Raw genomic sequence first — 12,500 nt, 5'->3', positions numbered from 1 at the left:
TATGTATGTATGTATATATATAGGTATATATGCATTTATCTACAAGTAATTGTATGTATAATGTGTGCAGACGATGTTTGCGACTTGGTATGTTTGCACAGACGACTGGAGCGAAACAAAGCACTCAGAACGGTTGGTAATAAGTTGTGTGTGTTTGATCTTTATTTATTTATCTGTTTATTACAATAACTCTTGTCTAATGCATGCATGCGTACTTATACACATGTACAGAATACGGTCTTGTTTGCTGTATGTGGCCTACCCTACCTGTCTTGCTTAGGGTTCGGTAACTTAATTAAGCATATAACAGTTTGACATGCTTTTGCAGATAAAGAATGCGTTAAGCGAGGGTCCACAGGCTCAATTGTGGAAGGAATTTCGACGCAAACATAGCTTACAAAAAAGTTTGCATTGCCTCTATAATTTTGTGGATGTCTGCCTAATCAATTCAACACTTTATCAGCTCTATTTAGCAAGGACAAACATCTTTTCAGCTTACCTACTCCAGCTGAAAAAGTGGTAAATTAATTGTGGCCATGCTCAATGGTTGAATATTGCTTTTATGATTCTTTGTGATCAAGGTTCATAAAGTTTTGATCAAAGAAACAAAGTCGAAAGAGCAATCACGACAAACTGTGGCTATCATTGGACAAAATGTTATACGAAATTGCGACATTTGGAAACTAAATGAAAGAACGTGGTTCAATGACGTGGTAAGTGTATACACTAGATTTCTAGAAATTTCTAGAAAATTTTTGATACGTTTTATGTCAGCTGATCAATTCGTTTCATCAGCTGTTTCAAACCGATGTGAATAGCGCGGTACACATCTAGTCTGCATTTCATTTCATTTTGATACTAGTGACATCGCTTATTTAGAGACCAAGACGATTGCTTTGTTTATCGACTTTCTTTTTTGAACAATACTCTCGAAAAGGTTACCACGAGGTAAAGAAGTGGACTGCAAAGGTATAAGCAAGGAAAAGATGGCAACATCTTTGGTAACAAGTATAGTTAATGTTTTTCATGTGTCATCTAGGAAGATCTGTTTCAGTTTGAAATTATTGCAGTTCCAGTTCATCTTAGAAACCATTGGATTGAAGTGGTAAGTATAACAGTAACTTATATCGTTTCATGATATTGTATAGTGTGCACCTGAAGGTACTTGACGTTGGCGAAAAATGTATTCGCGTGTATGATTCGCTTGGAAAATTTCGCCATGATGTTGCAAATAAGTTGAGGCAAGAATGTTTAGATATGAACGTTTATATGTTTTCGCTATTATATTAATAATTGTTACTATATTGTAGTAAATGGTTGGAAGAAGAGCATTGCTCACGTTTCAGTTCTTCTCTAGGAAGTTTGTCTTGGCCTGTCTTTCACACTTTCAGTCCTGTATAAAATTGATTGCCGAAGTTAAATGTACACTATAATAGGGTCATATATTTTCTTAGGAACACAAGCAACAAGGTGATTCGTACAATTGTGGAATATACACGTGTGTGGTATGCTTGGTTACATGTGATGTTTGCATATCAATTGACTGTATATCTTTACTCCTTAGAACATGATGGCGGCGGCTGTAGGAAATCCTTTCTTGTCAATCATAGTATAAATAATTGTCAAATTTTTAACTGACATTAGTATATTAAATGCTGTTAAGGTTGAGCCTAGTCAGTTTCGCAAATGGCTTGCCTTTCGCATTTTAATAGGTGATGAAAGAACGATGTAAGGACTTAACTAATTAAATCATACTAAATGAAGCTATACAAGCGTATTTTTTGTTGCAGAAAAGGCAACAAAGAAATTCGGTTAGGAAAATCTGCAAATTTACTGGCACCATCTGCGACTTTACAACAGGTATTTATAAAGTAATTTATATTATATACCTGTGTGTGTGTGTATATATATATATATATATATATTCATATTAATATAAATTTTGATTATGCACGGATTGCGTTTTGAGGAAATTGCACTATATAAGTATACGTGTAATTCGTGTGTATATATATATAAAGTACATCTAACAATATAATATAGCTACCGTCATACTGCACAGACTATTTACTGTTACACTATGCAATGACATAATCGTATTACTGTATAGCATTGCAGGGCACAAAAATAATTGTACTCTTTAGCTTAGACAAGAGCCTCATAAACCGTCAAACACCATGATGACCCATGATCATACAGGAGTTCAATCTCGGTAGTCGCTATATACCACTGGATAACTCAATTGCTTTGTGCTCTACACTGTTTTGTATCTCTGATGTAGAATTCAGAGTGTCACCGCCATCAGCGGTTCTCCTAATTTCGAGAAAAGCGATTTGTGGCCTAGAAAGAAGAGACAAAAATATATAGACTCCGACGCCGAAGACGATGAAATAGCTCTAACTATGCAAGGGACAAGATCTATGGCAGAATTTGAAAGATATCTAAACGATGACAATGGATTGGAGACATTGTTCGAAATCATTTGATATTCATTTCGGCATGACTGGTATTTCTAATTTTGTTGTTATCTCTTCGTTACAGGACTAGTCAGACTGTAGACGAGAGTCCAAAAAGAGAGGTGCGTAAGGTTCTGTAAGGTATATGAATAGCTTGTAATAACGTCTTAGAAAGAGAAATTGACAAGTAAATTTATTAAGCAGAGTCAAATTTATGTGCACAATGATAGCAATAATAATAACAACAATAATAATAATTATTATTATAAAACACAGTGCTTCTTGAAACTAGACCGATCTGGTTGAGCACAACAAATAATAATAGATAATTAAAATATATAAATCAAATATTATAATAATAATAAGTATATAAATAATGAAATGTACAATAAATGTAAACGAGTCTATTACCGTGTCAGTTTAGTACAATATGAATCGATTTGGTTTTTTAGAAAAGAAAACGAGTCAAGTTTTCAAACGCAACAGGGGGTAAAAAAAGAAAAATTGAGGTATTGCATTGCCTTCAGCTTCAAATATGAGAACAAATACTTACCTGTATCTATCATCGAGTAATCATAGATAAATGTATGATTCATTATAAGAAATTTGAATATACCAGACAAAACAAAAACATATAACACCAATTAAAACTAAACGACAAATATATAGGTATGTTTGTTGCAATTTTGTCAAATTATTTCGTTTTAGCCGGAAACTATAGATATCAGTGACGATGATGACAAACAAACAACCACAAGGTCAGTAATTCAAAACTGTTCTAATGAAAAGTAAACTGATAGCTCTTAACTTTATACTGTCATTTGCATTGTAGGAAAGTGTCATTAACTACACCTGAGTCAACAGTTCAAACCAGGGCAGCTGTGCTGGCAAGGCCTAATTTCAGTCGTAAGCAAAGTTAAGCATGCAGAGTTCTTATCGCTATATTGCCAATTTGGCGTTTATAAAAGCATGTTGTTTATATGACCTGTGCTTGTAGCGATACATTGCTCAGAAAAAGAGATAGAAAACTTTTTTTGGGAACTTGACGGCGGTGGCTACATCACAGCACTTTTGGCAGCATGTCCCGTCAAAAGTCCGGCAAATTTTGGAAGAAAAGTTTCTATGAAACAATCCTTGGCTGCATCGCAGCACATAGTCATGGCCGGGCGATTCAGTTCAGCAGTGATAAAGAGAATAAACAAACTTTTCAATCGCTGGTACTTCAAGAACGAGGCAGCAAAGAACACGGACCGTGATGATGTTTTGGAGCTTTTCGGAGTACCAAGTGATTGGAGGTTTTCAGCCAAAGCACATCATGCAGCTTGTCATATCCTTTGCAGATGGTATCTAGGAACATGGATTACGACTGAATTAAATACCAAAGTAGAAAGATTTTTAAATGAGTAGTAGTTTTAGTTTTTGGGAATTTAGTAATGTTACAGTTTATATGTATGTATATCTAGATATATATTGTAGATCTGCATCAATCTTAATTATTCTCATTCTTTTCGAAGTAACGTCTGATAGCTAACATTTGAAGCTGTTGGAGTTTAGTTGATTGACGATTTGGCAAGACATTAATTGCTAATAAAGAAAAAATGGCTGCCGAAAAGTGCGACATCGCGAAATTTAGCAACAAACGGCTCAAAATCGATGAATTGAGCCACAATGTAAAATTATTGCGTTTGTTCTTATAAACTGACACAAAGTAGATGAGTGCACTGAAATTCGTGGAATAGCGAGTGGGCGACTTTACAAAATAACTTTATTTCCAGATGACTTTTGAAAAGTGTTTCTAAGACATATCAGAGTACATTCTCGTTACACTGCAAAACGAAATCGATTTTGTTTAGCTAAGACGCATTCCAATCAATCTTGATTTCTTGAGTTCTGCGCGGCCTACACAAAATGACAGTCGTTCGCAAATATAATGAAACCAAACGTTGCACAAGAAGCTAATGTCTAGACGTTAATTTTTATTAGCAGAAGTGACTGCATGTAATCGAAACGTCAGAAATCGATCGTTTGGTCGAATTTTGAAATTTGGAGAAGATGACGTCAGAATAATCAGTAACTTTGTGATATGATTCTATGCATTGCTGTAAGCATTCGATGTAAATCTTGATTTGTCAAGTTGCATTGTAGCGATTTGGAGAGACATTACTAGTATGCAGAAAATGGCGTCTGTCATGCTTGACCACGTGTACTTTGCGCTGCTGATTCTCGTCAACGGTAGCCTGGACAAACACTGAACGAGTGCAGAAATGTTTGACTTATTGTGTAAAAGTGGGAAGCAGCGGATAGAAACGGTCTGTGTACTAGAAGAAAAGTTCTAACGATATTCCTACTATGCAGAAAGCTAGTATCACGTGGTCACGTGCACTCACCACGTACTACAGTTTTGCGCGGCCTACACAAAATGACAGTCGTTCGCAAATATGATGAAACCAAACGTTGCACAAGAAGCTAATGTCTAGACGTTCATTTTTATCAGCAGAAGTGACTGAAAGTCATCAAAACGTCAGAAATCGATCGTTTGGTCGAATTTTGAAATTTGGAGAAGATGACGTCAGAATAATCAGAAACTTTGTGATATGATTCTATGCATTGCTTTAAGCATTCGATGTAAATCTTGATTTGTCAAGTTGAATTGTAGCGATTTGGCGAGACATTACTAGTATGCAGAAAATGGCGTCTGTCGTGCTTGACCACGTGTACTTTGCACTGCTGATTCTCGTCAACGGTAGCCTGGACAAACACTGAACGAGTGCAGAAACGTTTGACTAATTGTTTAAAAGTAGGAAGCAGCGGATAGAAACGGTCTGTGTACTAGAAGAAAAGTTCCAGCGATATTCCTACTATGCAGAAAGCTTGTGCCACGTGGTCACGTGCACTCACCACGTACTACAGTTCTGCGCGGCCTACACAAAATGACAGTCGTTCGCAAATATGATGAAACCAAACGTTGCACAAGAAGCTAATGTCTAGACGTTAATTTTTATCAGCAGAAGTGACTGAATGTCATCAAAACGTCAGAAATCGATCGTTTGGTCGAATTTTGAAATTTGGAGAAGATGACGTCAGAATAATCAGAAACTTTGTGATATGATTCTATGCATTGCTGTAAGCATTCGATGTAAATCTTGATTTGTCAAGTTGCATTGTAGCGATTTGGCGAGACATTACTAGTATGCAGAAAATGGCGTCTGTCGTGCTTGACCACGTGTACTTTGCGCTGCTGATTCTCGTCAATGGAAGCCTAGAAAACACTGAACGAGTGCAGAAATGTTTGAATTATTGTGGAAAAGTGGGAAGCAGCGAATAGAAACGGTCGGTGTACTAGAAGAAAAGTTCCAGCGATATTCCTACTATGCAGAAAGCTTGTGCCACGTGGTCACGTGCACTCACCACGTACTACAGTTTTGCGCGGCCTGTTACAAGACGACAGTCGTTCGCAAATACGAGGAAACCAAACGTTGCACAAGAAGCTAATGTCTAGACGTTAATTTTTATCAGCAGAAGTGACTGAATGTCATCAAAACGTCAGAAATCGATCGTTTGGTCGAATTTTGAAATTTGGAGAAGATGACGTCAGAATAATCAGAAACTTTGTGATATGATTCTATGCATTGCTGTAAGCATTCGATGTAAATCTTGATTTGTCAAGTTGAATTGTAGCGATTTGGCGAGACATTACTAGTATGCAGAAAATGGCGTCTGTCGTGCTTGACCACGTGTACTTTGCGCTGCTGATTCTCGTCAACGGTAGCCTGGACAAACACTGAACGAGTGCAGAAACGTTTGACTTATTGTGTAAAAGTGGGAAGCAGCGGATAGAAACGGTCGGTGCACTAGAAGAAAAGTTCTAACGATATTCCTACTATGCAGATAGCTAGTGTCACGTGGTCACGTGCAGTGACTGTGTTGTGATTGCTGGACAGGTGGAAGCAACTTCGTGTTCGTTTATAGGTTGAATAGAGCTGCTTTTAGCGCAGTCTGACCGGATTTAGCACGTATTCCTAGTTACCAGAAAGATTCCTGTTTTGCAGAAATTACCAGAAAAAAGATGAACAGGCCCGGTGTGAACCACCTCCTAGTAGATGAAACGGCATGCAATGGCGAGGTATGATTCAAAACGATTCACACGGTATAGTGCGCACAGACTAGCACAGGAATGCCAACGTTAAAACGTACTTTCATATGACATGAATTAAAGCATTAAGTCAACAATCAAAGTCAAAAATGGAAAACCAGCAGAATCACATCGAAACCATAATCAAGGTTACCCTTTTCAACATCTTCAATGGCACTTTGAATGGTTAGTTATATACGGTAGCCAATTTGTGGTGTAGAATACTGTACAAGATGTGGTTGGAAGTAGCTTAAATTCTGGTAAAATGGCCCGTATTTCACTTCCCACGTCACATTTTCGACTCTTTAGTCGTCCACATTGTCCGCTTGATCACGCCCATTATATCAATGTAAATGTTTTATTAATATTAATTTTTATATATATTAAAAACGGAAAACAAATAATACGCATGCGCACGCAGTCGCACACGGGCGCATACACAGACTCACGCTTACAAAATTCTTGCTTTAAATGCTATCGTTCGTTGTGCACAGGGAAGGGAAGACAGAGAGAGGCGAGACAGAGAGAGGCGAGACAGAGAGAGGCGAGAAAACGACGACACCGATAACCGTGGCGGTCCGAACAACGAACCACCTGGCCCTACTTGGTTGCAGATAACTTCTGTCGTTGGAGTATTTGTTTCAATTGTAGTTGCAATTTTTGCTTATCGTAGGTAGTCACTTTGATCCCATTTTATGTTTAGCTAGCTACGTCAATACTATCTCGTAGGTAGCCACTTTGATTCTATTTTAGACTTTTAGTTAGGTGCATCAATTATGTCAACTGATTTTTTTGAAACTTTCGAAGTTTTTCTATTGTATTTCGAAGTTGTTCTGATCTTGTAGTGATAATTGTATTGCAAAGCATTTTGGACAGGCGACCAATGCAAATGGAATGCAGCGTTGAATGCAGTATACATACAAAATGTGGTTGCTGAGATGAACTTGCTTATTGCCAATACATTAATTAAACACAAAAGTTGGAAACGTGTTTACTTGGGTATACTTTTGGTTAGATTAGCTAACGCGAAGTCGGGCTTCGACGTTTATAGATGCATCTGAAAATGATGTTTATTAAATTGAGCAATTTTGTTGTTTGATTTGTTTTAAGCCTGGTTCACAATATGTGCATGCGGTTCAGCTGAGCGGCAACAAGAGAGACGTGGCTCATCAGAAATGAACGGAAACGAAAACATTGTGAACAGAAGCTGCGCGGCAAAAACGGCAAGCTCCAAATGTGAACGGCGTGCCGCTGAGGATAGACTATAGTGCTCTATCTCTGCGCAAATCCGCACGCTGAACCTTGCCCAATCATAATTTAGCATGAAATCACGTAGGTAACTTTATCTGGGATATCTTTTGCTTCTCCGCGTTCACACAGTATACTACAGCTATTCTTATCTATAGCAAGTATACTACACTATATATACTTTATCTCCGCAGAAGTAAAAGCAAAGCCAGATTCAGAAACAAGAACGCAAATAATATCGTTGACTTACAGTATGCAGGTACTGTTATTACCACGCCTTGGGAGCCAGACGAAGGACACCTTCGTTAAAATATTATTTGTGAACAGACTGCGGCGCGGCAACAAGTTTGCGTGGCAGACGTCGGCAGCCAGTAGATTTTCGCACAGCGTCGCTTAATGAATTAAGTGAATGGCACATATAGTGAATCAGGCTCTAGTATTTTATTGATTTGCGACACACTGTCTTACCCCGCCTTTAATATGGGCGGTACAGTAGCAATCTAACTTAGCGAGTTTACACTGCAGTAACAATACACGCGTCCTACTTACTCTATGCATCTTACACACTCCAGCCAGCGCGCGTCACATGTACATACTCGGTTTAATAGTTAATTAATTGAGCAAACGAACTCCAACGCGTCTCATTTCCTTTCTGGGCGAAATCCGACTTGACCGTTCGTCTCGGACGGTCAAAGTCGACCCGGCCGCAGCGTTTCACGACGATCCGAGATCGGCGTCACGTCGACATCTAGATGGAAGCGGGGGTTGGCGTACTAGAGCATAGGATGTTGAGCCGGCCTTAATTTCCATCGCTCGACGTCGATCGTATAGGCTCAGTTGCAAAAATAGTTTCCCGCTTTTAGACAATGCTAGCGGAGGACCAATGGCGCAGCTTTGGGACTGGACACCAAGGCCCACAAATACTCGTCTACTCTATACCATCGGTCCTGTCCACTCCCAGTCAATGACCATGCAGGTATACTCATTACCCGAGACCCGGATTTCCGGGCTAAGGGTATAGTAATCGTTCAATGTACGACCGACCGTATCTAGACTCGATTAGCTCAGATGCCAAGGAAGCTATTCCGACCAATAGACGAGAAGTGGTGTCATTACTGACCAGTAGACGAACGTTACGTCATCATGAGGCTCCACCTCCCTTTGTTTGGTAGCTGCTAACGAGAACTCGGTCATCGGGCGTCCGTCCTGTACATAGTGTTTAGTCCTTTGCTTTACAGGTTTAGCACATAGAAACAACGCCTACAGTCTGCATTTGCACGTGTATATTTCCCCAACAACCAGTCGTCTAGGGAGCGAAGGTGTAGCTGTATACCTGACTTGTAACATTTTGCTTGTTTCACTGTGTTTCTGCATGGTTCTGCAGTTCGACTGCTTGAATTTTCGGTGTGCGTGGCTTCGCGGTCGCGGTGTTGCTGCAAAAATCACTAGTGTCGTCTTCAAAAGAAATTTGGCGCTGGACGGGAAGTTGCGAAGAGGAACGTGCATTGTCCATGACAGCGTCTGTTTGTCGGACGAATTATGCGGCTCGGCTGACCTGTAAGTACACTAGTGCATTTCTATTTATTTTTGTTACGGTATCCAAAGTCAGAGCGAACAGACGCCTAATCTACATGTGCACGTGGATGTTTTCCCACATTAATGTTTTGTTTTGGCTCTGGCGTCACTTCATTACGCCAACCAAAATTGCTTTTAGACGGATAGCTGTGTAAATACGGTACTGTAGGCGTAATAACCCCAACGTGATGGATTTTCAAATGCATGAGCGTTTGTGTCTTTTGCCTTACACTGTACACATGTCTTAGCGCCATGTCGTGTGCATGTATTTCTATTCATTTACTTCGAGAGGCAATTGCGTGCGAGTTTCTTGCCTATTAGAGGTAATTATGCCTGTACCAAAAGTCCGGAATTGTGAGTTTTCGTGCACCCCATGGCAAACCATTTTCTTTCTAGCCTATCCTACGTAATCTTTTTGTGGTAATTACAAAATGATGTTTTTATAAAATTAGTATTAGAGTGTCTAAAGTTGAATAAAACAGCGTTTTCTTAAATTAAAACTGTTGCCATAGTAACCAATATGTAAAATTAGAAAGGGAAGTCGGATTTGCTATCAAAAACTTTTAGGCATGGTTGACAAGCTTTCGTAACAGCAGATATTAGATGTATGTAACAGAGCTCAACTAGATGATGTATATGTATGCGAAGAGATCTGTATAGTCTCTCTGTGTTAGCTAGTAGTGACCGCTACAACTTTCAGTTAGGTAATAGTCAGTAACACTGATGCTATTCGCTGTCGCATCCAGTAAAGGCCGGGAAATGGTTTACACACATCTTCTAGCTAGCGACCAAGCAATATTTGTCATGCCGATGCGGCGCTTTCAATTTCTTGACTTTGTCTGCCATACAATCTGTACCGGGACCTGATGTGCGCCCGAGCAGCCTGTCGCTAAAAAACCATTATTTGGTGAACAGATGACAATATTTATGTGAGATGCTCTTGCCTTTGCTGCATGGTTGGCGTGTAAAAAATATTCGGTGTCATGCTTCTTCTTCACTGCATGAAAGTGCTGGAATCAATTGGGCAGTGACAACTAGACCATCGATTATATATATAATGTAGTAAACCTTGAGTAGTTGTTACGGCGACACACAAATACACACTACTTCCCATCAAGGAGACGTGCGTATTTTGGCTGAGTGCTGTTCATTGGTGCTATGGACTTTTAGCGCGCTTTAGGTACTAATTGCATTACATGTTGCTCGCTTTATTAGATGCAAGTAGATTGTAAGGGTGAATGCACGAGGCTGGTAAGGTATGGCCACCGTTATTTACCACACATTGCCATGTACACAGCAAGAAACATTAATTAAAATGCAATTAAACGAGCTCTCCAGAATAGTTTAGACAAACATTTGTTGATGACTTTGAATGAGTAGTACAATTCAATGTGCAAAGTCAATAGAGTCAACATGTCTTTTTCTATAATATGTCTTGATTGTGGAAAGAGTACACAGATGATCAACAGGCACAAGTAAACCATAGCTAGGACAACATTCAATTGCATCAGTGCACAGTTGAAGGTTTTCAGTAGAGTTTTGTTCAGCTGACAGCTCTGGCAGAGCATTATATATCTGCACTCTACAGCGTTGACATCAATCAATTAATAGCACACAATTTCGAGTTTCATTCAGCAACTGTAATCAATTTTGTACACACACACACACACACACACACACACACACACACACACACACTCACACACACACACACACACACACACACACACACACACACACACACACACACACACACGTATGTATGTATGTATGTATGTATGTATGTATGTATGTATGTATGTATGTATGTATGTATGTATGTATGTAAACATGTATGTATGTATGTATGTATCTGCATCGGAAGAGAAGAAGACAGAGGAGACCACAACAATTTCATTTTTAGAGTCTCTTCAAACAAGAGCAAGAATGAAGATTCTACCAGTAGTATATGATGTCGAACTGGATGTGTCATTGACACGCCTCTTCAGCCAAAATGCTTTCAACCAGGCAGTAAGGAATTAAGGAATTATTTTCACAGCTATGAAAAGGTGCAAACATACTTGTTTCTTTGTCTGTGTCAGAGTGTAGTAGTGCAGTGCACTGAAGTACGCAGTAAATTATGATGCCTTGTTTGCTAGCTGCAAAAACTTTAATTAATAAGCTAGAGTTTCTAGGTATGCTTTGTTTTACTGTGACTGTCGATGTCATTTGTTGGTGGCACTGCTGATAAGTTTCTGATTTTCACTGAGATTTTCTGTTGAAAGTTGTGGCATATGAAGCTTTATGCCGGGAGGTGTACCAATTATACTATCATAGTGGCAACCAGTGTGAGCAAGTTCTAAATTATTGATAGTGTGTGGGAGGCACTGAAGTGGGTGGCATGATAAAACAGGTTGTTTTGGATATTGCCTTGGCCTGAAGCCTGATTTCCTGACTTTGTGGATGAGGCGAACAAACAAAAATGGGTATTTGAAAGCAGTCACTAGCTGCCTGAATTTCGACTTGTGATCCCCAAGTGCCAAGTTTCTGTATTGCTTTGAGGTGCTGGCTGAATATTAATGTTTGCTGATAGGGTATAAACATTACATTGTACCGGTCGCTGTTCATGATGAGCACATCGGAAATGTACATCCTGAGGGATACATGCCAACAGTCGGTGCCAAATAGCTGCTTGCTCAAAGATCTAAAGAGACGGTTTCCATCTCCTCGAACGTTGTCTAGTCTTCGCTTCTGCTTTGCTAAAAATTCCTCAATAGCAACAGATGGTGACACAATTTTTGGAGCAATGTTTGCTCTGATGATTGCTTCTGGAATTTTCACTACAGTTCTGGGACAAGGCAGTAAACTTTTATTGAGTACTCCCTGCCATAGCAACAACTATGTGAATGTGGAGTACTGTGAATGTGTGATTTTTGCTAGGCAATCATACCTCAATCATATGAGCATATGAAATTCTCTTTATGCCATCCAAAGTATCTACACAAATAGATTTCACAATTGATTATCGACAATCAAGCGGTTAATTAAATGTTACAGGCTATGTTCCCTCAATGGGCTCATGCACATGCATGTACAAGACAAGGTTGTAC

At 39.2% G+C, this 12,500-nt stretch overlaps 2 protein-coding genes across 2 annotated transcripts in view; one reads left to right on the top strand and one right to left on the bottom strand.

The window, feature by feature from the left end:
- The window catches only part of LOC134194189 (uncharacterized), a 6,510-nt gene extending 2,442 nt beyond the window's left edge, over positions 1–4,068 (top strand). The window contains exons 6-25 of the mRNA XM_062663113.1: positions 71–132; positions 329–404; positions 464–519; positions 582–713; positions 775–822; positions 880–969; positions 1,040–1,105; positions 1,162–1,241; positions 1,311–1,395; positions 1,455–1,505; positions 1,565–1,609; positions 1,664–1,728; positions 1,791–1,860; positions 2,145–2,212; positions 2,282–2,470; positions 2,542–2,578; positions 2,909–2,965; positions 3,165–3,214; positions 3,289–3,362; positions 3,454–4,068. Coding sequence (XP_062519097.1) covers positions 71–132; positions 329–404; positions 464–519; positions 582–713; positions 775–822; positions 880–969; positions 1,040–1,105; positions 1,162–1,241; positions 1,311–1,395; positions 1,455–1,505; positions 1,565–1,609; positions 1,664–1,728; positions 1,791–1,860; positions 2,145–2,212; positions 2,282–2,470; positions 2,542–2,578; positions 2,909–2,965; positions 3,165–3,214; positions 3,289–3,362; positions 3,454–3,863 — 1,811 coding nt within the window. The 3' untranslated portion in view covers positions 3,864–4,068. The remainder of the gene's footprint in view (positions 1–70; positions 133–328; positions 405–463; positions 520–581; positions 714–774; positions 823–879; positions 970–1,039; positions 1,106–1,161; positions 1,242–1,310; positions 1,396–1,454; positions 1,506–1,564; positions 1,610–1,663; positions 1,729–1,790; positions 1,861–2,144; positions 2,213–2,281; positions 2,471–2,541; positions 2,579–2,908; positions 2,966–3,164; positions 3,215–3,288; positions 3,363–3,453) is intronic.
- Positions 4,069–11,476: 7,408 nt separating this feature from the next.
- Positions 11,477–12,500, bottom strand: part of LOC134194332 (uncharacterized) — a 1,695-nt gene continuing 671 nt past the window's right edge. The window contains exons 4-5 of the mRNA XM_062663259.1: positions 12,341–12,387; positions 11,477–12,288 (exon numbers count right to left, since the gene is read on the bottom strand). Of these exons, the coding sequence (XP_062519243.1) occupies positions 11,755–12,288; positions 12,341–12,387 (581 nt within the window). The 3' untranslated portion in view covers positions 11,477–11,754. The remainder of the gene's footprint in view (positions 12,289–12,340; positions 12,388–12,500) is intronic.

This window comes from Corticium candelabrum, chromosome 18, assembly GCF_963422355.1.
Source record: "Corticium candelabrum chromosome 18, ooCorCand1.1, whole genome shotgun sequence".
NCBI lineage: Eukaryota > Metazoa > Porifera > Homoscleromorpha > Homosclerophorida > Plakinidae > Corticium > Corticium candelabrum.
The sequence above is the reverse complement of the archived record's forward strand: the minus strand, read 5'-3'. Positions and strand labels throughout refer to the sequence as shown.